The sequence below is a fragment of the Opisthorchis viverrini genome (genome assembly GCF_000715545.1).
Source record: "Opisthorchis viverrini unplaced genomic scaffold opera_v5_614, whole genome shotgun sequence".
Taxonomy (NCBI): domain Eukaryota; kingdom Metazoa; phylum Platyhelminthes; class Trematoda; order Opisthorchiida; family Opisthorchiidae; genus Opisthorchis; species Opisthorchis viverrini.
In genome coordinates this window covers 81,713-109,155 of record NW_008752274.1, presented here as the reverse complement: position 1 = coordinate 109,155, position 27,443 = coordinate 81,713, and the positions used below count along the sequence as shown (strand labels likewise).

At 44.4% G+C, this 27,443-nt stretch overlaps 1 protein-coding gene across 1 annotated transcript in view; it reads left to right on the top strand.

The window, feature by feature from the left end:
- Positions 1-3,996: 3,996 nt before the first annotated feature.
- The window catches only part of T265_15568 (hypothetical protein), a gene marked incomplete at both ends in the record, with an annotated part of 67,096 nt that continues 43,649 nt past the window's right edge, over positions 3,997-27,443 (top strand). The window contains 19 exon segments of the mRNA XM_009178636.1: positions 3,997-4,043; positions 5,393-5,585; positions 6,752-6,837; positions 6,957-7,155; positions 8,976-9,283; positions 10,818-10,969; positions 12,566-12,757; positions 13,277-13,371; positions 14,898-15,224; positions 17,203-17,349; positions 18,392-18,571; positions 19,325-19,571; positions 20,148-20,401; positions 21,059-21,393; positions 21,758-22,262; positions 23,195-23,425; positions 23,531-23,702; positions 24,951-25,024; positions 26,730-27,138. Coding sequence (XP_009176900.1) covers positions 3,997-4,043; positions 5,393-5,585; positions 6,752-6,837; positions 6,957-7,155; positions 8,976-9,283; positions 10,818-10,969; positions 12,566-12,757; positions 13,277-13,371; positions 14,898-15,224; positions 17,203-17,349; positions 18,392-18,571; positions 19,325-19,571; positions 20,148-20,401; positions 21,059-21,393; positions 21,758-22,262; positions 23,195-23,425; positions 23,531-23,702; positions 24,951-25,024; positions 26,730-27,138 — 4,153 coding nt within the window.

The window sequence follows — 27,443 nt, the reverse complement described above, 5'->3', positions numbered from 1 at the left end:
TTTATTTATTTATTTAGTTGTGTCAGACGACGCCCACTACCATGGCGTTGAACACCGGTAGAATGTCTATCTGGGTTGCTGTCTCTAGGTTCGATCTGGCCACCTGAATCGTTCACTCTCGGATAATATTACGACACCCATGTTATAGGCCTTGTGTATGTGCTCGTTCATTTCGAAGATGAGCTTCGTCTTTCATGGAGTCGAGGCTTACGTCGTTTGGTGCTTAAAGGAAGACGTACAATCATCCAATCCAAGGGTCTGTTTAAGGTATTGATCGTACTTTTGAGTTGAAACAAGGTAACCGTGTCCTCATGGTCTCAATTTTTTTATTTACCACTAGTGATTAGCTTTTCATACGTTTCTAAGCGTGATCGAATTGCCAACACAGCCAGCTAGATTGTCCAACATCCCACCTCTTTTTAGAGTTTCTTGGGGTTCTGGATGAACTAATGAATGAAGATATCCTAATTGGGCAGGGCTACACGGTCCGCGACGCTCTTCGGTGAGTTTACGATTTNATGGTATTTTCACTTTCCCCGTTGTTCGTACTCGTCTCACATGGTTTTTACGCATGCTTTCAGACCACTAGCCTACAGCACCTTGGCTGATTTGACGCACCATATTCGCAGCGACTTGAGTCTGGCCAAAATTGCTCGGGCTATTGATTTATATGGTCGGAACATGCATGATGATACACTGCCATTTTCCATCCAGCAAATGAGTCTTCGACTGCTACTCAATTTGGTCGAATGTGTGCGACAGCGAACCGTTGCAGCTACATCAACCGCTGGACCATCTGGAACTGTTGCATCGGGCACCTCTTCCGGAACGGCTCGACACTTGCTACTGCAAACTTTACGTTTGTGTGTTTTGAAAGCAAGAATAGTTGCGGAACATTATTTGCCTGCTTTAGAATCGTCCTGGTAAGCTAAATCACACGAACGTGTGTATCATGTGGCTTGCAAACGTGCTAGTATAGTCGGTTGTCTTTTTTGCCCTGATGATGGGTCAATCCACAGATGAACTAGGTTGCAAATATGTTTTACGACTTCGATTCTCCGGCTGCGTACGTTGTTTGTTACTGTTATTCTGTCTGCCTGTCTCTGTCTGATAGCTTCATGCGAATGTGGAAACCTAGCATTTCTTCAATTTTTATTAACCTTGTGTGGTTCACCCTGTAGCTGCAATGGAAGTTGACTTCCACTTCCTGACTATCTGCATACGTGATTATCCTAACCGGAGTGTGAATATGAGTGGAATAAAAATGGTGGCTCTCTTACTGGATACATTCAGTTCAGTTGGGTGATTGGTAGTTACGTGCTACGATGTGTACATTAGAATACAATGTTGGCCAAGTTTCTTCCGTACTTTGATCCATCCTTTTATCGACAAGTTTTTTGTGCAGTCCATCGTATCCGTGGAGATTGACCACCCGAATGAACTAGCTTTTGTATCGATAGCTGCCACGCGAAGTGTAAGTATGTATAATGACCTGTTGTGTGGTCCACCGGATCTAGATGAAGACAATTAAGGAGATGAATGGGAGTCATGTTAATATCAGATCATGTCTCAGTCTCCTAGCTATTTCTGGCTTCCCAGCAGTAGATGTACTGTCAGAATAAGGGTGGCCATCCATATTAACATGTCCAAGTGATCTACCCCCTTTTTACCTCCGTCTAAGAAACACGTCAAAGCACGAAATTTTTTGGCGATTTCCAATTTTTCATGTGAAAACAGCAAAGAAACCATACCTAAAAACGAGATCCCTGGGCATCAACCGACGTGTCCCAGACGGGAGGCAAATAAATACTCTTTCCGGTCATCAAAGTTCCAAAACAGACGACAACCTTCTGTCGAAGCTCCCCATCGGTAACTGACTGCCACATGGTCCAACTGAGTGCATGACTCAGCTTGCAGTTGGTCACCTCTAACTCGCATGGTGTGAGCGCTTTTGTGGACCAATAACAAATGGTGCTCAGCACATAGCTGAAGAAGTTGCTCCCCATTATTTGTGCGATGAACGTTAACCCCAAATCAGACACCAAGATGAGCTTCATCAGGACTTATTTGGCCAACATGGACATTCATATTACCCGTCAGAGTCATGATATCTGTACTTCTCGCTGACTGGAGTAGCGGTGACAACTCGCGATAGAAATTATTGTCAAATTGTATGCTGACTCAATGAATGAACACCGTTTACCACGTCGAGATGAATTGATTTTGATTGAATCAGTCAACCTAACAGCGCAAAGACGACTGTCTACTGGAATTCAGTACAGTGAGTTGCATTCAGCCCTCAGGCTAAGCACAACTCCCATGCCATTGCATCAGAATGACCAGACACCCGAAGAATAAATTGCGAAAAATCTGGATTCGTACCGAGCTGTTTAAGAGATGTGACCGAACTGGGGTCTTGTGTTCGTACATTTCAATCGATAGAAATAATAAGAGCTACCTTTTGCCCAATTCGACATATGGTACGTACGTTAAAAGCAGTAAGGTGAAACAGATGAAAGGTTCGCAGTCAAATTACCCAGCTCGGAGAACAAACCAACGACCAACTACGCTAGCTTAGATACCAGCATTTTCCTCATTGGCGGCTCTCTTCAATTTAATACGGGTTTATTTTGCTTTATTTCACTGAACAGGAGCTTAGATACGAAAGGACGGTTAGGTACTTGGCGGCCAGATGAGTCCGAAGGACTTGGATGGATGACGTGAAGACAGGATTTAGTACGTGAAAAAGCTGTAGCGGCGGAGACATCCTTCTCATGGTTGCCCAGGCTAGGGAAGTGGGTTCATTTGTGGCACCGCACCTTGAGACTCTGACTCAAAAGCCTGAACCACGAGTTAGGGTTTTCTTGAGGAACCCTTCCCGGAGCCAGTGACGCCAGTCTGGATAGCTTGTCGCAGGGTGCTGGCTTGGCCTCGGGACGCAGAGAGTAAGGCACATCTGTGTGACTGCCCAGGTTAGGGAAGTGGGTTCAGTTGTGGCACCGCACCTTGAGACTCTGACTCAAAAGCCTGGACCACGAGTTAGGGTTTTCTTGAGGAACCCTTCCCGGAGCCAGTGACGCTAGTCTGGATAGCTTGTCCCAGGGTGCTGGCTTGGCCCCGGGACGCAGAGAGTAAGGCACATCTGTGTGACTCCTAATGCGGCTGTGGTGTGATTATTGCATTGATTGCGAGAGTTGAGGGAGCTCTGTTTATAGCGATTGGCAATAGATACCGATCAAGAGTGTCGCTCCTCTTGAAACACATAGGCCTCAAATCAAACCCTGGTTTGTGCCTATGTTGTTGCTCGTTTCCGGTTCACCGAAGATAGCACTTTTCACTAACCTACTTGACGTCGTCCTCAAAGAAGTTATTTAGAGGCTGTCTAGGTAATCTATGACTGCAAAACAGGCTGGTCAGCGAAGTGAAGACCGGCTCGAGGTCCGAAACGCCACTAACTCGCTGTTTAACTGTGCATCCTAAAATGTGGCCACAGTCAAATTCAAATTTGATGTCGTGACGATCCACGTCCTTGATCAATTTGAGGAAGTCGCTTTCATTGGCACGACAATGCGATTCAGCAAGATTTCTGAGGTGACGCCCCACCCACAGTCTAACGACTGAACGCGATCAGTTGAAGCTGGGGAAAGCCCAGCAAAAAACCGTTCAGCTGTAGCCTTCTTTCAGTGTCTAACTACCATGCTACCAGAAGGAAGCACGAGGGCTGGGATACTGCCAGGTTGCCCAGCCTAGCTCATCGGCAATCATGTATTTAGGGTTCGAACCCGTCCAGTCTTGGAGAAGCACTTTGCAGTAGTGAAGCGCATTCTAAATCGTGAGACAGAATTATTTGGATTATTCATTAGTGCTTGCATTACGATGGCATCAGATTGAAGAAGCGCTGTGCCGTCTGTGTACTCGATATCGAACGCATTCATACCATTTCGAGCACTATGAGCTCGAAAGTTTGATAGTGAGTCCTCCATAATCGTGTCAGTCATGAAGTTGCAGAGGAAAGGTGGAAGAGGACAGCCTTGTCTGACCACGTGATGTGGCCAACTCGGGTCAGGGCTTCCCGTAAACCTTCGCACGTCCGCGGGAGTTCGCGTACAGCTCCTGAAGGAGGGTCAAAAATTCACGGGGGACACCTTTGCTCCTTAGATACCACTATAGTGCCGGGCGGTCCACAGAGTCCGAGGCAGATTTCAAGTCAAGGAAGACCATTGTTGGTTGCTTGAAGCAATGTCGTTTTTCATTTTCCAGAATCTGATGGAGGGTGATAGGCTTATCGATTCATCCTCTCGCTGGATGGAACCCAGCTTGGTTTTCATGGGTCTGTCTCTCTCTGTGTTCAAACAACCTTTGGAGGATAAGACCAAAGAACACAGCTATAAGGTTGATTCCACCGTGGTGTCGTGCAGTATTCAACTGTCCCCGTTTGATGACAAGAATAACTGTCGAAGTGCCGCGCTCCGCAGGTACTCTCTTCAATCCATATCGCATCAGTCAGCTTTGTTAAATGGGTCCCCGGGGATTTTCCGCCTTCCTTGAACAGGACTAGAGACACACCGTCCTCTCCTGGTACCTTCCTACTTTTCATTACAGGTATCTTGTGTTTTCTTCATACGCTCATACGAATTGTCCCCAGAGGCTGTGTTGCAGAAGGTGTGGTTAAGAACAAAATCAAACTTCTGAAGGGAAGCATAGCACTCGATCCTGACTGTCTTACCTGGCTTATGGATGGAACAGAATGACTGGTTCACAGAGCATGTGGAAGACATTAAGTATATGAGATGTATATGTATGTATAATGTATGTATGTATGATGCACGCATAATACGATACATACGGCGCATATATATTAATTTGGTGGTCGCAACTGTGTTCAATTTAGTTTGCACCTTGACCATGATCGATAAGCGAAGTTTGTGTAGCTTTCTTGCGTTCCGGCTTGAATAGTGCCTCCAGGTAAGAAATAATAATAATAAATTGTGTGAATCCAGCCAACAAAATGGCTCATTAAGATGACATCTCAAAAGGTGTCGGGTGCTACATCAGTTTTGCACGTATGCTGCTATCCTCTTTCATTGGAAGTTAAATGCTTTGATGTTTCAAGTACTCGGATTGTGGCTTCGCACATTGGTTGCATTTTTTTTGGCTGGCATTGCTTCTCATCCTATTTACAGAATTTAGCAGAAGAAGCTCTTGTGGTGGGTGGTAACCACAATGCATGCTTCACTCAATTTTAAACGATTGACAAAAAAGAGACGGTTTCTTTCTTAGTAAATTTATGCAGCTTTTGGTTTTCTGTGGTACCAGAAAGATATGTTCCTCACAGTCATGTTTGTCGAATCTTAACGATTTTCTTGTACCAAACCACTACGTATCCTCACAGTATACCGGAAACAAGCGAGGAAAATGGTGGCGATCGACCAAAGCATCGTCTGTCTGCTACTCCAACTGCTACAGGTGGTGTAATCAACATGGATACTTCGGACTGTGGGGGTGTAAGCATAACTGCGAACTCATCCACTGACGGTCTGAAGAATACTAATGCTCCCTCCGGCGACGTGAATAAATCACGTACCGTGAGTTTTGTTTTCCCTTAGGATTCATTCGGTACTACTCGACTGCTGTGCGTACCTTCGCTCAGTACACTGGATATTTAGCCGATATTCTAAGCTGATTTATTCGAAACGCACATGAGCAGCTATCCGTTCATACTTACTCAGTATGTCCATTCTTTTTACGGTGAAAAAGACTTAATAACAGTAGTCGATTAAGGTCGACGGGTTGGGATTTCACCAACGGACGTATCATGTCTTTTGGGCAGTCCCTCACGTACAACACTAATGGGGCGCTGATAGTTACAAATTGCAATAATACTGATCAAAACAGATTAATAGGACGGTTGAGGTTAACAACTTCGGGATAGACAATAGCCCAAGATCCCCAGGTTGATTCAGTGACGGGCATAAGAAGACACGTGATGAGCAGTCGTATCAAGTTCTGGTGCATCGGGAGTGATACTCCTCCCAGCGGTGGTTCGTGTCTCTATTCTCTTTTGTTTACGAAGGTTACTTATAGTTGAACATTAAGTTCGTATAATACCGTGCCCGAAAATGCCATGTTTGCGACCATATTTGGCCGTGAAGTGATTACCTTTCGCACGCATTGTGCATGCACTGACAGTCCCGACCTCGTGGGAGAACAAAACTGTCGAAAACGTTACCTAGATATCACAACTACCGGGTAAGGCTATACCGGACTCAGTAACTTATGAGGTATTATGAGAATACTTACGTTTTATGCATGCCCATTATTTGTCTTCGTGCCACTTGTACGAAGTTCCACTTCCAGCCGAGTAACGGGGAGATTTTATGCAGATGATATCCCCAGTGCACCTATCATCCTGCTCGGGAATGAATCTCTAGTTAGGTTAGTCAGTGGTGAAAAAATGATAAATATAGCGTTTTCAATAATTCAACGATTACCGTGAGTGGCTTTCATCAGAACAGAGTAATCGTAACCACAGGAACAGAAAGTACAAGGTTGACTAGTATCAATCGATGTGCAGTCAACCTTCAAGTGACTGTTCACTTGGTCATGATGAGACAGTCACGTGTGTGGGCGCTACTCGCCCTATTTGCTGCCGTTCATATATTTTGATTACACAGCGGATGTATTGAAGTAATGAAATACTAGTGGTTTAGCCGTAGCACCCTATCATCGCCTAACTGCCATGCCATCCGAGGGAAGAACAAGGGCCAAAATACTTCCAGGTTGCCCAGAAGCAGTCAGGATGCAGAGATTGGGTTCAAACCACGGAACTTCTGGTCAGTGAATTGGCGCTTTAACCACTGAGCCCTCTGCTAATGATGTTTTCAATTTTGAACATCGTGCGTGTGTGAACTTCCGACCAAACCACACGAATTTGCCAATCTGTTTGTGCACGGCAGAGGATCTGAACTGTTGCTAAGATGTTTTGTTTTATGGTGTGAGATGGCTCAGTGGTTAGAGCGCAAATTTACTGTTTGGAAGGTCCGTCCCTCGAACCCGACATCTGCATGTCGACTTCTACTGTCTAGGCTTGGGCAACCTGGCAGTATCCCAGCCCTCTACTTCCTTTGGGTTGCATGGCAGCTAGGCACTGAACGGGTTACATGTAAACATTTTTTCTAATTTGATTGTTTTACGGGATTTTGTGTTTGCGACTTTTCAATTAAAGCTACCCAGCAGCCGCAGCATATTTCTAAGGTTATTTACCTCGGTAGCTTTTGGGGTCTCAGAATATTGTTTGGCTCTAAAAAAACGCTGCAGAAATTTAGGGTAAAGTCCACGCAAGTGAAACTTACACCTTGGTTCAGGAAATGTGAGTCACTCGAAAATTCTCGTTGCACAGTCGTTAAACGATCGTCACCGTAACACCATCAGATCCGTGTGAAAGTAGTTATCATCTGTTTTCCTAGATGTCACACAGTGCACAGTCTACTCGACCCTTTTCGTGCCCACTATGTCGCGGATATTTTATACCTGATGCATCTGCAGCCTTTGATCTACAAGCCCATAAACTAGCTGGGTCCTTGCAAATGACACCTTACTATCATCGACGTCGTCACTGTTGGTGATTCCCACCGAGCTGGTCAGCGTCCCTGCCGTGCTTATTTTGAAATTAGGGTTAACCAGCTCCCACAGACAGTGTCAAGTACGGGCTTCTGAGAAGAGTATTCGCTGTTTCTTGGCGTGATATACCCCCCGGCAGGTCGACAGCAATCGCTTTTGTGACGCGAAAGAGTCGAGTTTTGTGGGTTCTAACTTAACTGAACTCAATGGTTTGGCTAGCTTCTATGAAGATCACCCAGTCGGCCCTTGAACGTGTTCACTTTGGCGTTGTCGTGACCTGGCTCAACACAGTTAAATCCACTTTGGATAATTCTACCACCATCTTCGATAGATTACCGAGTTGGAGTTGTTGCGACTGGAACTGCGAATAGTGTTGTTTCGTCTTCAAAGTGGAGGCAGCTTTTTTAAAGTGAGACTCGAATAGAAAGCTGCAATCTCAAATCACCAGACCCATTCAGTTCCTGTCCCATTGCGTCATTCACCTTAAGCGATCTCCATTCGACTACGACACCAGCTAGCCAGACATCTTAATTTTAGCTTCTTCGTGAGCCTACAATGCCAACAAAATACAATTTCGTGCCTGTGTCACTCCTTTGTCACTCCTTTCGAATAAAAGCATCATAAACAAAAGGTTCAGCTAGCCTACTGATGAATCTCCAGTCAAAACTAAATTGGTATGCAAATGCAGTTTCCGGATTTTGCATCGAGGTGATTTCGATCTGTATTTATGTGCGGTAACCCCCAGCTCCAGCTCCAGTGAAAATAGGAAAAATACACAAGATCAGGACGAAAAATTGTATGTATTTTCAGTTTTCACCTCTGCTCCTTCTGATTGTTGGAAAGGACGTGAACGAACGTGCTTGCCAGAAGATTCCCGAAGCCTTCAGAAGATGAACAGGGGTCTGCTTGCGCCACTCAGAATTAGGCACGAAAAGCAGCACTCTTTGGCAAATGATGGTTCGGCATGCGCGATACATGGCCTAACCAATGCAGTCTCTTGTATTGGACACCTTCGATTGTTGTCCCCGTTGTACAACTGAACACCCGCTTCCTAATTCCCTCGTTAGGTGTCTCACTTGGCTAACATCTAACGAATTACAGATAAGTTCAAATGTCTAAGCTCAATGTGAATTCAGATTTCAGTCTAACGCAAGTAGTACTGGGTTTGTCAGGTGATCGAGACGACTTTAGTTATTTTCCGAAACTTACTTGAGTCGAACTAACATATGTGGCACATTGTTTTCAACAATGTTGCTGTATGCTCACTGCCGACGTAGAACCTGTCTTTCTCTGATAAGATATTCATGCGACTTTTATCATTTCGCATGCTAATTTCCAATTACATTTATTCTCAGTCCCCATTGGCAGAGCATCCATCCAAGGGACAATTGAGCCATATGGATTTGCGTTCTCTGATCAAGGCCCTAATGACTGGTATACGCACCATCGTGACCAGCATGATTCAGTGCCCAAAAGGTTCTCCTTACGGCACACATCCCAGTGCACCGTCCGCACACACACCCAAAACTGTTGTTGCAGCCTCCTCTTCGCGTATCCTCAGCCCGGACGAGTTGATCGTTCTGACCGAGTACTTTGACTATGGGACCCGAATGATTGCAGTAGTGCAGATAATTGTACGAGATGGAAAGCTGTTCATTCGAAGGTTAGTATTGTACCACTTTCTCCACGTGAACCCCATGGCTTTTGTAATATACGAACCGGTCTAAAAGGTTTCGTTATGTCTCTCTGAAGTTTATCTGGTCGAAAATTTTTCAGATTCATGAGGCCCTTTTCCGTGAACAACAACCGAGCTTCTAGTGATCATACCTTTCCAGACCATATGTGTACAGGGCCTATAAGCTTTGTTTGTTGAGCTTAGGGATATAGTGAGCTCCGTAGACTTAAAGCTCCTTCGGAAAACACTGGTTCAATGGATACTGCAAAAATTGTGGGCGAATCCATTCCCGTATGTTCGCATGAGCTTGGATGCGTGCAAGTCTACGGGGAGTCCCCAACGTATTTTCTATGCCAAGGAGCGGTACCGGAAGTCGTGGTTTGTTTTTTACTCGATTAATGATGCTAGCCCTGAAAGCAGCTGAAGTGGCCTCTGTGCTCGGAGTATCGGATGTTCCCCATACTTCTTGGTTTGAAATTGGTGTTGTGGTGTAACGTGACGTATTTTCGTTTGAACAACGTGTGTGTTGGCTCCACACGATGCCAACTAGCATAGTTTGTCATGATCGCGTCCTGCGCTACTCACGCCTTTTCATCGCTCAGACCTGTCTGAGGTGGCACTGGAGAAGCATACACGTTACAGGAAGTTTACGAAAGGTTTGGCTATTGTGGATACAATTACCTTTTCGGAATGAGATTCTCGTGAATTTCCTGGCGTTTGGCCGAAGACCCTGCAACATATGACTGCCCTCCCATTTCAACAACTTCCATGCTTTCAATTGTTGTTCAGGCTATCTAAATCAGTAGGACAGCGCCAGCTCCTTTCCCTTTCTTCTTTTACTCTGTCCACTTTCGAATTCTTCAAAATAGACCTCCAGTGATTAGAGAACAACTAATATCAGTTTGAACAAATGTTGCTGTTGCCATTGATGATGGTAATGAAGTATCCTGGGCCACTTGAACATAGGGTATGTTAGAATGCGAGTAAAACACTCACTCACTTCGAAACTCTTTGCCCCAGTATTGCACAACGCTAAGTTGGGTAGGAATGATAATACTATCTTCGGACGACTCAGATTGGGAGAAACATTTTTCATCGGTTGAAGCCTGTGGTACTAGAGGCATTTTCCAGCTAGACTTTCATAGTCCATATTTCTGACTTTTATTTTGGGCCTGAAGAGTCATGTCTACCCAGGGAAAACTCAAAAGAACTGAAGGACGCATCTTTTCCAAGTACAAGCAATTCCACCTCACATCCATCGTTGAATTGTAATCCATTGTTCAAAACTGGAGAAAGTGGTTTTATTTTCACTGGACCTATTCTGAATCCTAAGTGGACAATGAGTTTCGCACATTCTTTGGGAACCTGAGGCTACTGATCGCAACACCACGCGCTTCAGTTACTCGTATGCGTGTTCAAATTTAATGTTGTCAGCCTGGTTCATTTTGATAATTTATTACCCGGTCATTTTGTATATCTCTCCCAAAGTTATCCATTGTCCTTGTTGCCCCGTTTCGGACAGCCACCCCAGTGTGAAGTCCCCCGACGAGCGTATTCTCATTGAGACGTTTGCCTTGACCTTCGCACAGCTGAGTCCAGTGTCTTTTCAAGAAATATTTTCCAATAAAATTCACGTGAGTTTCACTGCTTATGCTGCTTACTGCTCACACCTTTGTGTTTTTACTTCACTTATTCCCACTTCTGGTTTGTTTTTGGATTATGTCTTCAGCTAATAAACTTTGGGCTTCGGCGCACTCCAATGTTTCAGCAGAAATGTGGTTGGTTTCCGAAAAGTCCAACCGAATGATCGTCAGTGTCTTCACCCTAGTTTGTCTAGCTGTGCATACGGATACGCCCGTAGGTTAGACGATCCCGAACATCAGAATGTACTACAGACGGTTGATCAAGTGTATACGAAAAACCCATTGTCCACGTTCGAAGAGTTAATAACAAGTACGTAAGCTTATTGGTGTTCGGTACTGCGCAGTTTCACCTTCTGCACAACAGATTACGGCAAGCGGAATCGTAGCCCGGTAGTATGGGTCGTGTTGTCCTGGATCAGCTTCATGATTGGCGGTTTGACGACCCGGGTGTCGTTGGCGGGAGAACGAGATCAAGCCGAACAAAGGGAGGACAATTGCGAACTAATAGGTGGGTGCATGCGTCGGACGGTCAACGACGAGCATGAAGGTTGCGACAATTCGGACAAAAACAGCTGAAAATCGATAAACACAAAGGTAGAGTCGGTAAATGAGAGATGGGGAAATTATCACACTGTCCGATTAGATTCAGTGTGGTCCATCTCTTGAACCTCGCTAGGTACATCGAAGCCAACCCATTTGGTTAGGAATTCGGGGTTCTTACCTTCCGCATATCAAGTCCTCCGACTGGGTGGCTCCTAAATTTTAGTAACTATGAAACAGTTTTGGTTCAGAAAATGAACCTACGGATTGCGTAGTCTTCTACAACCTGCATCGCTACACATCCAGGCTCAGGATGGGCTGTGTGAATTACACGGTTCGATTGTTTATTAACGCAGTCCGGCTGTTACTTCATTGTTCTGGACCGGTTGAAGTGATCCGTATATCATTGGACCGGCTAATTGGATTCAGTTTTTCCATTCTGGTAAGTTGCGCGTATAGCCTTGCTAGTTGTTCGTTGTTTGGTTAAGGTGAAGGGTTTCACTGAATCCGAATCTTTTAGGTTTGTTCGTGATAATATGGTGGTAAGGTCACAGACACGTGAACGAACCACAAAAGAGCAAGAAAACACCGTCGATTGCAAGCAAGTCGACCTAACCGGAAAGAAGTGACACGGTCGTCAGGCTGCATCGCGGCACCGTCGACCGCCTGTTTGACTAGCCCAGATAAACGGCCAGTGTCGCGTTGTTATGCACTTGGATTTTTTGTGAATATATGCCATAATTATCAGTTTTCTTTCGGTATGATCCAACGTTCGAGAAAAGTCCCGTACTTTTTCTTGTCTCTTTTGTTGTGTACACTGATATTATTGTTCCAATTGACTTCTCCGCACAGATCATTGTGTTTTCAGTGTTTATAACTTACTTCAGGTTTGACAAATGGTTGCTTGTAGTGGTACCGGCACCCAAAGTTCTCGAGCCTGATTAAACTTTGTATAGTCTAGTTAGTTATACCAGGTGGTCTAGCTTACCATGTGTTGAGGTCTTTTCGCGGAACCTTTTATTGGTTATTGCCCATTAAGTATATTGTCAATTCTCAACTTTCCCTAGCCTTTTAAACACGCTTTCAGCTACAAAACATTATGAACTCTTTGAATATACCTGTTTTTTCATCTTCATCTTTCAGGACTTTGTGATGTGGTGTCGTCAGAGTCCATCTTACACGAATATGGCTTTGCATCTTTTGTCTCAACCGAATAAAACATCAATCTTCGGGCACATCCTACTCTCTTATTTGGTCGACCGTTTGGATCGGTTAGGTGGTAAGCCCTTCGTGTGTTGTTCATATTTTTAGTGTGCGTGACAGCATGCTACTTGCATATTTCAGTAATTAGTTATCTACATCCTTTCGGTTTCTTCACATTTCCCTGAAATTTACGAATAAGATCACCCCATGCGTTCTCTGTGGTTCTCTGCCCTTCTCAGTGGTTCTACCTGCCACAAGTTCGTCCATCGATGATTGGGGGGTATGAACTTCCATCTTGATAAATCGGTTCGGGATCTCATTTTATTGACAGTTACCATAGCCCTAGTTGATTGGTTTATTAGTTTCCACCACCAAGAAACAGAAGCTCCTGCATCGAATAGTCGAACAGACCACAAAACTGGTTTGGTTAGAGTGGATGGATGTACACTGAATGATACTTGATCGGTCATTTTCGTGTAACTTAATTTCGCTGCAACACATCAGCCCACATGTTCAATCATTGTCAGTCTGTCCTATGCATACTCGTTCTCTTATTCGGCTCATTTTTCCCATCAATGTTTCCCCATTGCTTCAGATGGAACTGACGAGTCAGCGCTTTATATGCGGCTTTTGAAACTGTGTTTCAGCTCTGTAAACATGGCTGGAACTGAGAATGAATACGTAATGAAGGTAAAGCAGTGTTCGCTTGTTGTTTTTGTGTAATGTCAGGTTGTCTTTTTGATTGGACACGTTGGTATCAATGACATTTCAGCGAATAACTGACTACTACCTTGATGGAGATCTCAGCTACCATCATGTGCTGTTCCATCTCTGCATTCTTTATTTTAAGTGGACTCTGTTTTGAAGGGGCTTGCAGATACTGGCTAACTGTTGTGTTTCCGTACATCCAGGCGTCAAGGTCTTTAGTGCAGTCGGCGGCGAAGTTAGCATTTTAACGAATGTGCCATATAAAGTGTCCATGATTTATTCGCTTGCTAATGGTCTTAATGGGACGTTTGGCTGACATGACCCCATGTTTGTGGAAAAAACTGAGAACGTCTTCGGAGAACTGTGAAGATGTTACGGTTTGTGATTCTACCAATGACATACTTTCGCGACATGTCATAAAAGATTAGCTACTGTCTTTTTAATAGGTCGAGAAGAGACGAGATGACAAACGTTCGGTCCCGTAATTTACATCTTCATTCCTGCATATTTCGGGGCTATAGTTTGTAGCCTGTACCGATGAATTCTTGGTCATTCTCTGTTCAGCGAACTAAAATTCGCGAAATTGGGTTTCGCAATTCAAGGTCACAACAAGCTTGATTATGTGAGGTGTTTAGAGCAACTGTTTACCCTTGAAATGGAGTTTTTTCTACCAATCAACGACATATTTAGGGTTTCGTGAAGGTGGTATTTCCGAAATCAGGTCAATGACTCTGTGTCCAATCAGTGGGTGGATGTCTAACTTGACAAGCTGGAATGAGCAAACTTGTTAAATTGAGTGCTATAGATTTCGGGCGTGTAATCGCGTAAAGGTATCCTTGTCGTCAAAACTTGCAAGGGGTTGACTGTCGCAAAGCTAGTGGACCTTGGCGTGATGTGTCGGTTTGTTTGCCTCCATGACCCATTGAGCTATACTGACAGGTTGCCAGCACGGCACTCGCAGGGTCTCATACGAGGTTGGTTGATGCTTAGAGACAGTCTCCTTGTTCTTCTGGTTGAGGTTTGGAACATGCGTGGCGACTTGCTCTGTGAAAATTGAAATGCACTTGCATTTCCCGCTAAACAGCGCTGCTTTGTGGTCAGGCTTTTCACTCGAGGGCTTCCGTTGAGTGCCTACTGACCTCAGTGATTATTTCGATATAGTATTTGAGTTCTGTTGGGTCTTCTTAACGTGAAAAGTGCACAGGTGGGTACTGTGGCTGAATAGTGCTTATTTCTGCATCATGAACCGTAGGAACCGAGACCTTCAGAGGTCCCTGTGCATCCGATCAGTTGTCGATCAGTCTTCCTCATGCGCCATGGTTTTTCTTGCGGTAGGTTGTTGGCTGTAAGCTGTGTATACAGCTATCAGTCGTGTAAGCAAGACTATCTTGTAGAAACTGTCTCAGAAACGCAGACACTCTGACTGAACACGGCGAAGTTGCTATTAGTTTGATGTGAAATCTGAACGATTTGTTCATTCCCGCAAATGTACTGACCTTTTGCTGCAGCTCCATTTGCGCCGGATCGTCCAAGGCAGTATGCAGTGTAGCTTAACCGCAAACGAGCCTACTGCTTATTTGACTCTCCTTCGAACCCTGTTCCGATCTATTGGAGGTGGCGCACATGACAAACTATACCGGGAATTCTTCCCGCTTCTTCCAGAGATGTTGTCTACTTTGAATCGTTTACTCCGTTCTCCGCATCATGCCAATGCGCGTGATCTACTCGGTGAATTGTGTGTGATCGTCCCAGTACGTCTTTCTACGTTGCTGCCCTATTTATCCCTACTCATGGAACCGCTGATCTACGTGTTGAACTGCAACACCGTAAACCAGGTTAGTTTTCTGGAATATCTTTTGTGACCGTGCCTCATACAACGTTGGATTTTGGTCCGCTAGTTTGGTGTGGATGCCGCTTTTTTAACTGTCGTATGAGTCAGCATGTGCTACTCACTGGTTGTAATAACTGAAACTTTGTACAAACGATCCCTCATTAGACCTTCTGTTTCGTATTAATTGAAATGCACGGACTACTTCGCTCCTCCAATAAGTTCCCTCTGAATATGGACCTATCCATTTAAGGAGACCATTTTGCCCTGTTCCCACGAATTTCGCCGTTGAACTGATGAGCAAAATGCCCACGACCCCCCCCCCCCTAAGAAAGACAAGAGACCGGAAACTTTCGACAATTTTGGCCTAACGAATACTCTTCAGTGAATGTGGTTTAACATGGCAGTTGGCTTCAGTCTACCTCTGCTCAGTCAGGATGTCCAAAAGCTGAGTTTAGCTATTCTAGTTTCCTTTGGCTCGCATTCCTGTTGTTGCTCAATAAGTTAGATAACTGAACCTTTCTTTCAAAGGTTTAGCCGCCGAACTTGTGTGTTATACGCCATATCAAGAGAGTGTGTATTGAATGGTTAATCTAATTCCTCTGGTCTACTCGGTGATCACGTACAATTGTTCGGTAAGAACTCTGTTGTGTTGATGGTACTCCGGGCATTAATCTCAGGTTCCTATACGGTCACGTCGTGAAAAATGTTTTCTCGTCTGTCGTGGCTCAGTGGTTAGATTACTGACGGAGGGTCCTTGGTTCCAAACCGAACCCTGCCTCTTGACTTCCCTGTCTGCGCTTGGGCAACTTAGCAGTATCCCAGCCCTCGCGCTTCCTTCTGCTGGCATAGCACTGAAATGGTGCTACAGCTGAACGATGTCTGTCAGAGGTGGGATGAAGATCGCTTATTTTCGTCGGAATATTGCTCACTTGATGTAGACGTTGACGTTCCACTAAAAAAACTGAAGCCGGGGCACTTTCCACTTACTCTTTTCCGAAGACGTTTCTGTAGATCCTGTACTTTTCTCTCAACAAGGTTCATCCTCCTGCGTTCCAGTGTATCTGTACATCATTGAACCAGCATTTCAACGCTGGTTCATCAGTCAATCCAAATTTACAACTTCATGGTTCTGTTAACCTAATGGTGAACCCGAAGACCAGCAATCGAGTGGCAAGCAAACGCATGCTGATTTTCGGACCAGGAAACTTATAACAGAGTGTTAGTGTCAGCTAACGAGATTCAGCGAACGAACTGCAACTTTAGGTCCCTTGTTGAATGTTTATCACTTGTTGTTTGAGAAACCAGACCAGATTGACATGGTAATACGAAATATAAGCTGACATGACACGATAATCATCGACAGCATAACATCAGTATTCAACATCAGTGCTTCGCTTCCCTTATCGTAGTTTGAATTTCAAACTCAGTTTCATTGGTCTGTCACATTAAAATGGTCGATTGCTCCGTTTGGGGGCTTCCCTCCAGGTTGGATAAGTTCTAACCGTTCCTCCTCGGTGCGTCCTGTTCTGTTTTGTTAATAATTATTATACATAGGAAGAGGTTATCTTCGGTGCATACTAGTGAAAGGAAGAAGGCCTTCGCTGCGGAGTCATTTATTATAAAATGCCAACTGAGCGGTGACAGACCATTGGACAGGGATGCAAAACTCTCATTTGCATCTTACTTACAAAAACTGAACATCCATCTTCTCCTGAACGCGTCTCCTTGAACTTTCCTGGATATTCATTGACTCCACAAATTCCGCAACAGATCTCCCCTTTTCAAGAGACGCAAAGCGAAATTTCACGAACAACGCATTCTACTCGCATGCCTCCTCAGTAGTATCACTAGTACGACTGGCCAACTCATACCTGAAAGTGCTGGTTAGATTTGGGATACAAGTTGACGGATATTTTCACGACTTGCTCAGTTCGACAAAAATCGACTGTCCATAACACTTTCTCGTTGTTTGCTTTCTACAGGGTCTCCGAACACTTGAACTTTGTGTTGACAACATGCAACCGGATTTTCTCCATGAACATTTGCATCAAGTGCGCGGTGATATGTTATTAGCTCTGTACAATTCACTCCACTCATCCAGCGAGTATGTTCAAAAGCTATCGTTCAAGGTGAGTAACCCTTGACTGAACCCTCTCATTTATTCCTGACTGTGTACTGTTTTCAGTTTTCACACCGTTTTCCCCGGTCCTGGCAAAGCTATTTAAGGAGTGTTTTTATCGACCGGAAGCCACTTGTAAATGCTGGTGACCAACTTCTTCATTACCTACTAAAGTGACATTTGTTCTCCTTTTTTACTACCTTTGCACGCAAGGGACATACTTATTCTTCATTCTACTGTCGAGTGCAGGTGACAAGGTGGTTAAATGTGACTATAGAGCACACCAGCAGTTGCAAACGGTACTGAATGAGTTGGTTAGTTGGTTCCCAAACACCAAGAAACTTCTCCGTCATGGCTAAAATAACCACTGGCCATCGTCCTCCCTATTTCCATCATAATCGTTCTCGACCTACACGCTATGAGCAGTCTACATATGGCCTTTCTACGTGAAATTGGTTGGTTCCGTCACATCCTGATTCTTCTTGGTAGAGTTCCACGTTTAGTCTTCTATTCGGTCAGGCTAAGAGCGTTTTTCGCCTCTTACCATCCATATTTTTATAGCTTACATCCTCCACCGTTGGGTTCTTATCCTTCCTTTATCTTTCCGAGACGTTTCAATAAAAATTCTATGCTGGTATTTTGTAAAACACCTCTTGGTGCAATTGAACCTCAATCAATGTCTTGGTCGGTTTCGCACAAGCGTGTGCTCTGGTGCTTGTTCGAAGTTTATCCAATGAATTCTTTTTCACGTTTCTCACTGGTGTCACAAGCCATCCACTGAATCCACCTTTGCCCTACCTGTTTGCTCCGAGTTCAAGCTATCATCCTGGTGAGTCTACACCAAAGAGCGGAAGTACTGAACTTGAGTTTTGTTTTCATTGGGGCTATCCCTGGTCTTGTCGGCATCTAAATTCCGGATATCCCGCATTCGAAACGAACGTGCTACCACTCAATGTGTACAAAGCTTTACTTGGCTGGATTTTCTCCGGTTCTATAATTCTTCACCTTCATTGAGCGTTCCTTCTATTTTAATTTCCCTTCCATTCTTTCAGGTTCTAGGAAAATTAGGCCGTTTCAATCGGACCAACTTGTCTGAAGTTCGAAGATTGAGGCTCGATCCGGCTGAGGGTGAAACCGGACCGGAGTTGCGACTATTTCTTAATGAATACAAAAACCAACCAATTGATTTGCCACTTCGTTCGTTAGTCGACGCTGCTATCGAAGTGCTACAGGTTAGACCATTCACGCCCCCCTCCCCAGTTCAACTTTCTGGCTCTGTCTTGCCGTTTTGCAACTGTCTACCTTATCGATTAGTCTTCTATGTGGAAAGTATTTTTTGGTAGGAGGACAGAAGACTAGCATACACAGTCACTTCTATGCGTTGCTTCTTGGTCTGGAATCCTTAGGGTATTCTACCTGTAAGGTGTCAAAATACAGTGCGCTGCCTTCTGCGTCTCTCAAAGAAAACTTATCTGTCCGATGCCTCTAAGTAAGTAAGCAAATGCGTCCCTTGCTCGGTTAATCAGTTCAAATCACGTGTAATCCACTTTCAATGGAAGCTTGGAAATACTTTGATGACCCAGTATTGGTGTTCAACTTTTTATTTATAATTACATATTGTAAATGTAGATGCTTTGGCGTCTCTTTTCGTGATACTGACAGTTATTGTTTCTAGATTGCCTTGTTTCCTCTAAATTAAACCATGAACTACCTCGTAGCTCTTACAAGAAACCATGGGCTGTCTGAAAACTCCCTGTGTTGCAAGGCATACCCTTCTTTGTTTGGGAGCTTGTGGTTCTTGCGAGGATATAAGTAGAGGTAGCGCACCTTATGGATCTCAAGGGAGTTCGAAGCAGTAATCTCCTAGCCAGTAGGTCAAGACCAAACTGCTCTGGCACAAGAGTTTGATCGAGGGACTAACTCGGTGGGATTAACTCGCATGTATTTTTCGGCTTACATTTCTCTTTCTCTTGCTATCTTTGAAGGATTCCAATATTGACCAACCAACAAAAGTGCGTTCTTGGGAGTTTTTGCAGTCTGTCTGCATTGCATCTTTGGATTTGGACAACAGATCTGGCAGATTTAACTTGCAGCTGGACGCTCCTTACAGCTTTCTTCAGGGGACTTCGTTTGTGCGTGCCGTTGATATGTTTGTACAAAAGGTGCTGTGCAATGAATGGGCATCTTCTTCTGATCGAGAGTTATTTCAAGCTCCGTGTTGCATAGATGGAGGTGAGTGTTCTAATTATGTAACTATGCTTTCTTTTCGCCCTGGTCCTCTTTATATTTGACGAAAGCTGGAGAGGTTCCTGAAGGCATAAAAGCTCTGCGCAATCATGCCTATATTACTGTAAGTTTTGACCCACCGGTTTCGAGTCATCGCATGAAAGATTGTGTGATTATAAACCAACAATACTTGAACTGCCACACAAATAGTTAGAAAAGACGCGTTGCCGACTTAACTCCGTGTAGTTGTGCCCATAATTTTCATCTCTAGCAGTCTATTTGTTATCATCAGGTGGGACGTTAAACAACGATACCTTATCGTCTCTAGGTGGACAGTAAACCGGTTGCTAAATGCATTTTTACTGTCAGTTTTTGATTTTTATACCAACATCTATAGGTTGTCTTATGGTAAGGTCAGACGGTCACCCAATCCAAACTCTTAGTAGTATCGTCAGTAGCAGTAGTATCAGTCAAATCATGGCGAACCTTTCCCCAATTTCAGTCGCCCCACTTATTGTTTATCCCTTAATTGTCCGATTTGGATCGTTATTATCATAGGTTTGTTTTCATTCCCTTGAACAGATTTGGACCGCGACTTGATGGTCCGTGTTCTTGCTGGTCTGTTCATGGCTGGTCTCAATAAACCTTTGCGTGAAACACAAGGTGATTTTATCACTTCTGTTGTCCGGCACTTGGTCCTCGTCTGGATTGCTGAACACATGAACCAAATCGACCAGACCGTGGAAACCAAACCACCTGCGATTGTCGCACCTTCAGCAGCGATTCTCGATCCAATCGCTAGGATGGAGGATGGGCCCACTTTGATTCCCCTAATGGTGAGGTGTCGTCTAGCGAGACGGTACTATACACTGCAGTTTGGCTCATACAAAGTGGTCCCTTTTGAAGGGAGGTCATGAGAATATACTACGATGAGCTTTCAGGAGTAATTTTTAGTTGCCTTCTGCGGACGTCTCAGGAGTCTTTCATAATTGATATACCGCTTATGGACCAATATGATATTATAATATTATCAGTCGCCTAATAAGTTGTTGCTGTTGGTCGGACCTTGTTGAATTCAAGTCCCTTAATCAAGTTCGATAAAGGCCACTCTTGACTCGTTGGAGGATCTTGAAAGCAAGTCCTGAATGTGATCTAAATTTTGCAGTAGGTTTTCAACGATCCCCTACTTTTAGCAGGTCAAAGGGCAATCTTAAACCTAATCTTGACTCGTTGAAGGATCTTGAAAGCAAGTCCTGCATGTGATCTGACTTGAGTTTCCAGCAGGTTTTCAACAATCCCCTACTTCTAGCAGGTCAAAGGGCAATCTTAAACCTAACTTTTGTCCGGTCCATATAACTGAACCTCTTTTGTGTTGTTCGATTCAATCTCACCTTGTTTTTTTTCATGCGATAATTATTCACTTGAGCGATAAAATGCCTCCATCTTGGGCTAGATGTGCCAATCCCAAGTCAATCTTTTTCTGTCTCAATTAGGTTTCTCCCGAGCCCAGCTACGTTGGCTCGCTCAATGGAGTATGCTTTAAGCCGGATCGTGAATGTCATTCTAATCGTCGCATGCTCGATGCAACGTTGCTGATTGACTCAATCCTATTTGCAATGGGCCAGGAGGATAAGCAACTCATCCAACCGATGTGTGTTTTGCTAGAGGTCGTTCATGGCACAGTATCGACTGTCTTCCGCTCGGCTCTCAGTGAAGACAGTGCAGACGAAACTGGCGTTTTCGAACGTGCCAACAGAGCCCTGATTCACCTACCTCTGTACTCGCATATAGCGCATGTGCTGGTGGACATGCTGCATCACCCAGCTTGGTAAGTTGCTGCGTACCATCAAGATAAGGTGCTAATCAGGGTCATTTTTATTGCTGCTTGTTTAGTGGTTTAATTCCCTCTTTTTTTCTATGGTCCTCATTTAATGCGCAGAAAATCCTCAGTATGGTGAGAATGAATTCGCTCACTAACAAGCAACCTCTGATCTTGTGCTTCTAGGGTTTCATCTAGTCTTTGGCTTAGGTGAGCCTAAATGATTTCAAGCACTGGTAATCTTCCGGTGCACAGATGCCGTTTGACTTGAAGGAAATTGAGATACTGCCAGTACTGTGAGTGGACAGCCTCGATTTCTAATGAATCCATCGCGGCAGATTGGTTTCCACTTGTCCCACCCTCTTTATTCTAGGTACGTGAAGTGGGGTGCTTGTGCCACTGTAATCTGCCTGGTTCGGCTGTTACATCCAACTTGGTTCGCCATCCACTTCATTCCCATACTTCGCGGTTTGGTGCACTGTATCCACGACCTCTCGACTCAAATGAGCCAGGGCGCCTTGTCAATGGCTCGGGATTGCGCCCGATTGCTTATCCAGACCGTGTTCGACCCGTCGAACGAAGATGTGTTATCCTTACAACCATCCACTCCTCTTGATGACGATGAAAGTTCTCGTGCTCCAACCCAGACTTGTTCAAGCAAACGTCCAACTCCAAATCGTCGTCGCCAGAATTCATCTACACCAGTCAATCAAAAACGACCCATGCAACTTCGCCGAGGTCGTAGTGCATCCATGTCTAGCAGTAACCCCAGTTCCAGTATTCTTAGTGGGTCACCGGACCCCCCAGAACAAGAAACCTTACTGGACGGATCGAACGCGGGAATAACTGATCGGTGTTCAAACTCCAAGCAGACACCGGTCAGTATTGGTCGACTGCTGCAGATGTTTTGAATGTCCGTTATATTTTCTTTTTCCTTTTCTCGTTGAACAGGTCACTTGTCTTCCCAGTTTTGTCGGTTCTGTGAGTATTTATGAGCCGGGTCTTTCGAAGTATGAAGTGGTAGTGTGCAAAAGTCTTGCATTAATTATTCAGGCATTATCAAAGAAAATCTTCCGGCTTTTACGTACTCAGGCTCACAAACTCTGTAGCTATTCCGAAGCACTAGCACCGAAATGTTTTCGGGGCATCAGGGCTCAAACTAAAAGCATTGAGATTCCATCCACCCACGTTTAGGGCGAGTAAGCCGTGCCCTTCTGAATTTTCTGTCAACATCAAATCGGTAAGAGGGTCACTTTACTTTGGGTTTTACTTTATCCACTGGGTTGTCTGACCTACAGTTCTAACAATGTCTATACAAACACGTGGATTTAGACAAACATGTTGGCGGAAGCACCACCAGCCATCTTGGGGTTCGGTAAATAAAAATTCGAATTTCACTTAAAGTTGAACGTGAACCTGGAGTGTTTTTTTATCTGGATTCGCATGATTCTGATGAATCTCTGGGTGTCACTAGAGACTGAAGCTTAGACAACTTTGCTAAAGGAGATATTCTTGGAATTTTTGTTAACCGTTGTGCTTAGAGCTTGTTGCTCTGCTTGGCAATGATGTTCTCAATTTTCCACATTTTCCGATTGCTAACACATGACGCACTCGATTTAAGTATTTCAAATGGCTTAGTAATTTGAATTGGACTGTTTTTTTTAATCAAAATGTTGCGGTTGAATGACTTCATATCTAACCGTTTCCATACCTAGAGCTGGCTTTGTGAGTTTTATGGACCGTTCTCATGATTTCGAAGTGGCTAGCTTTTAGTACACCCGTCTTCTCTCATGTACAATGCATTCCACAGCTATTCCTCATCGATGCAGTGGTCTTGGAGTTACTGAAGGCTTTGATGAGCGAAACCCCTCTGGTTCGTGAAGAAGCTCGCTGCCTTCTGTGTCTTTTATCGCATCGCCTTGATCGCCCATTATCCGTCCTACTTGCTCCCCACTGGCGCACGTCTCTGGGTCACTTACTTCCTCCGCAGCCACCGACAAGATTGTATGATCTTCCAGCTTCTACCCAACTTGCAGTTTTGGTAAGCGTTTTGTGTACCCTATATGTGAATTCCTAGAACAGTGGTGGTTTTTCAGCGTTTGGTATTGCCACTTGTTGTTCACAACTTGATCATCGTGGAACCTAGAGTCTTGTATTGAACGGCGAGATGGCTCAGTGGTTAGAGTGCGAATTTACTGACCGAAAGGTCCGTGGTTCGAACCCGACCTCTGCTTCTCGATTTCCTCTGTCTAGAATTGGGCAACCTAACAGTATCCCAGTCCTCGTGCTTCCTTCGCGTGGCATGGCACCGAAATGGTGTTACAATTGAACGATATTTTTATCATCTCCATCTGTTTCACGATCGACATGTTATTATGGCTTGGTGTATACTACACTGAAATGTTTGCGAGCGTTTCCCGGAACTGTGTCCACCTGTCATGTACCTCACAGATTTCCAGGCAAGAATGAGTAGAATTTTCGTAAAGTCACAGAGAAAAAGAGAACAAATTATTCGTAAAGTCACAGAGAAAAAGGGAACAAATTATTCTTTGAGCCGTTTTTCTTTAGGACATTGTTTGCGAAGCGCCTGAAAAAACGTAGTACAATCTGCCACTAAGTAAGCAGACTAGGGATTCCAAAGTAAGTATCGTCTATTAGTTTTTGAAATAGTGTTGTTGCACACAAGAGACTCCGCAACTTACGTACACCGGGAAAAGTAACCACTTTTTTTCAAGCCGTACGGATGGCTTCCCTCCACGAACATGACAGCCACATTGGACTTCGTCACTACTCTACACTAGTCTGATTGTTATTGTCTGTTTCAAGGCGTACTGCCGCGTTTCCTTATCCTTCGTCCGTGACGTCATCATCTTGTGAAATCCAAAAAAAATTAGTAATCAGACTGTCCACAACATGCACCATAAGCGTTTGATTTGGCCCAGGGAAATTGTTAGTCTATAGACGTTTTCAGCATAAAAGTGACACTTAATGGTTGCGAGCTCTTAGGTGCAGATTTTCTCTTGAGTTTTGTTTTTGAAGGCACTTTTCTTGACAGAACGTGCCAAGCATGAGGTTTTTAGAGACTTATCGGCAGTTCATAGCGATACTCAAGACGGTTTTTTGCACCATATTCATTTGAAGAGATAGCTGGGGTTCAGTTGAGTCTCCCGTGTAACATCCAATTAATTTGCAATTGAGTGTGTTTACCAATCGCATACCGCTTCGTGTGGAACATAAGTCTGACAGAAGGTCAGGGGCTGTGCCTACCTGATAAGCCCCAAGAAAGGCGAAGCCAGTCGTGGGCAGTCAGAGAGTTTTCAGTGGCCTCATAAGTAGAGTTGTATCACAAACTCTTCACATAACCTCTGTTGTATGTTGAATGGTCCCTCATCAGCATGCTGAGTTACCTGTGCATTAGCGTTTTCTTTGCTGACTGTTTTATGTGAGTCCGGATGGCTACCGAATGAGGCCAGCTTTGGCTTATAATCAATGCGCTCGGTTCCCGAAAATGATAAACTTATGTAATCTCAGGCGGCTAATTATCATCATCGACTGTATAACATCAGTGTTCAACACTGATCCTGCTCTCTCATACAACCATAATTTGTTTGAATGTGTTTTTGTGAAGAAAAGAATAAAAGTAGCTAAGGAGGGAGCTTAGTGCTAGCCTAACACAATCATAAAGGTATTCCTATACCTCCGAACGCTGTTTTAGGCAGTCTATATAGGAACTGAGAAGAATGCCATTGACGTCGATTACAGTTTTCAGCAACCCCATACGTAACTGTGCGAACTGCGTAATCACACCAGCATGGTGAATGCTTGAACCTTATGGTGTCCTGCGAGTGATCACGCCTCATAGCACAGTAAACACCAAAGTAGTCACCGTGACAACAGTAAATCAGAACGAGTACATTTTGTAAGCTATCTTAGTTGAAAATTTTGCTGCGGAAGGCTTCCACTCCACCTCTTGTTATTCTCCCTCCAACTCTCGCTTACGGTCGGCTCTGTCCTTGTACCCTTCCCTACGGTTAGCGCGATCGACTAGGGATCATAAGGTACGTGTCCACCTACCATCGAACGTACTATTCTCAATGTTAATAAAATCCCCGGTAAAGTGACGGAATTCTGGAAAGTCCCTTAAATGTCTTGACACTTTGAATTATATGCTGTCTGAGGGATAGCAGACGTGTCCGTCAGTGCAAATTATTGCTTATAAGGGATTTCGCTGTATTTTCCGTTCTAGCTGCCGGTTGTTGGAACTGTGGAGTTGAAATGTGAATGAAAACTCCACACTTGTCATAGCGCTTTTTCGCCTGGTCAGGTCTGTTTCGAGTCTCCTTCAACTTATAGGATAAGTTTTCGCTGCATTTCGTCCTTCCTCGCGTTTTTGTTCATCATATTCGGCATGCTCCATCCAGCCACCATCTTCACCCAAAATAGACTTCCACTAGTTGCACTTCTTGACTTCTAAAGTCGAGCAGTTTCACTCGACCCGAACACAAGTCACGGTATGACGGATAATATGTCTAATCGCGTACAACACCCGCACGATTTTTTTCGGACTCGATTGTGCATAGTGATGTCGCGTTTGTCCAATATGCCCAATCGCGCACAACACTCGCACGAGCTTTTTTGGAATCGATTGTGCATAGTGATGTCGCGTTTGTCAGACACAGTGGGGCTGACCATACTAACTAGTATGCCAACTATAACCACCTCGCACCTAGTCGTTTGAAACTGCCCGATAATTCAGTCTCCCTCTCTCCTGTACGAGGATCAGTCAGCTGCTCAAGTGTTTCAGATTACTGCTGCTAATGCATGACAGCGTGCGACGAGGCTTTCGCAGATTTCCATTCAGTTGTGTTTGTAGTATAGTAGGTGGTAGAGGGCTACTATATCCAGACAACTTATTTCGTTCGACAGAGGTTATAAGTGTCATTCCTTGTAGGCAGCGTTTTTAACCATTCCTGCACTGTGATCGGAACAGTTTGTTGCCTAGTCCCCACCTTGTTTTTGATTCCAAGAGTTGGCAATTGAATGGGCGTCTTCTTGTATGCAGAAAGTAAGGCGACCACGGTGAAACCACGCGACGACCAATGTTCCTTGAGTTAACTGTGAAACGCCGGCCTGTCTTTTTTCAACATACGGTCTGTGAGCCGAAAACACTGACAACCATGCAAGTGTACCAAGGAGATTTTAATGGTTGACCAATTTAACTGAGGCATTTTCATCCAGGTGTACTATTTTTTCTTCAAATGTCGAGAGCAACTTCGTAGAATCTAAGACCATTTAACTTTTACTTACCTCAAAATTTTCACTCGCTCAAATCCTATTTTAAACAGGAACTTAATTACTTCTTCGGCCAAGCGGAGGGTATTCAAACTAAGTCGAAATCTGGAAACGGTAAAGTTCCGTCTGATGTGTGCACTGGTGGTGCTGGTCTGCTCAAATACGATTTAGCCAAACGAGCGGATAGATCGTTTCTCGTCGACGTGCGTGCGCTGCTTAACCAAATCGACCAGAGTAATTCCGCCTCTCCTAGTACCACTGTTTCCCCAGCTGGTACACCAACTTCGGAGGGTGCTAGTTTCGCATTAGGCGTTTCGCGGTCGGCTTACAAGGCAGGTAGCCCAATGCCGACTGTCCATCGACTTCGCTCCGTGGATCTTCTGATCGTAGCTTGTCGTGTGCTATCACTGACGTGGTATCTGACCAGTCAGAAAGCTCAGAATTTGGCAGCTCTTTTTAAAGGTACGTTCGTGTGGTTTTCCTTCTTTAAATGTTTATTAATGTCATTCAATCCTATGCTATCCGATTAACCATGAGTAAACCCGGTTCTGTGTCTACCGAAGAACGTTTGTTTCACGCTTATAGAGTTAACTGGCTCTAATGAATGACTGCGTTTTGCCCTGGTGCTGGAAACCCTTGTATGTTTGACCGGATTTAATTGGGCATACCGTACTTGTTTGCCATCATCGCGTAGAATCTCAGTAAGCCAGTCGTCAGTTAAGGTCTACATCTCATAATTCTCTGGGAGGAGGTGGCACATCTGCCTT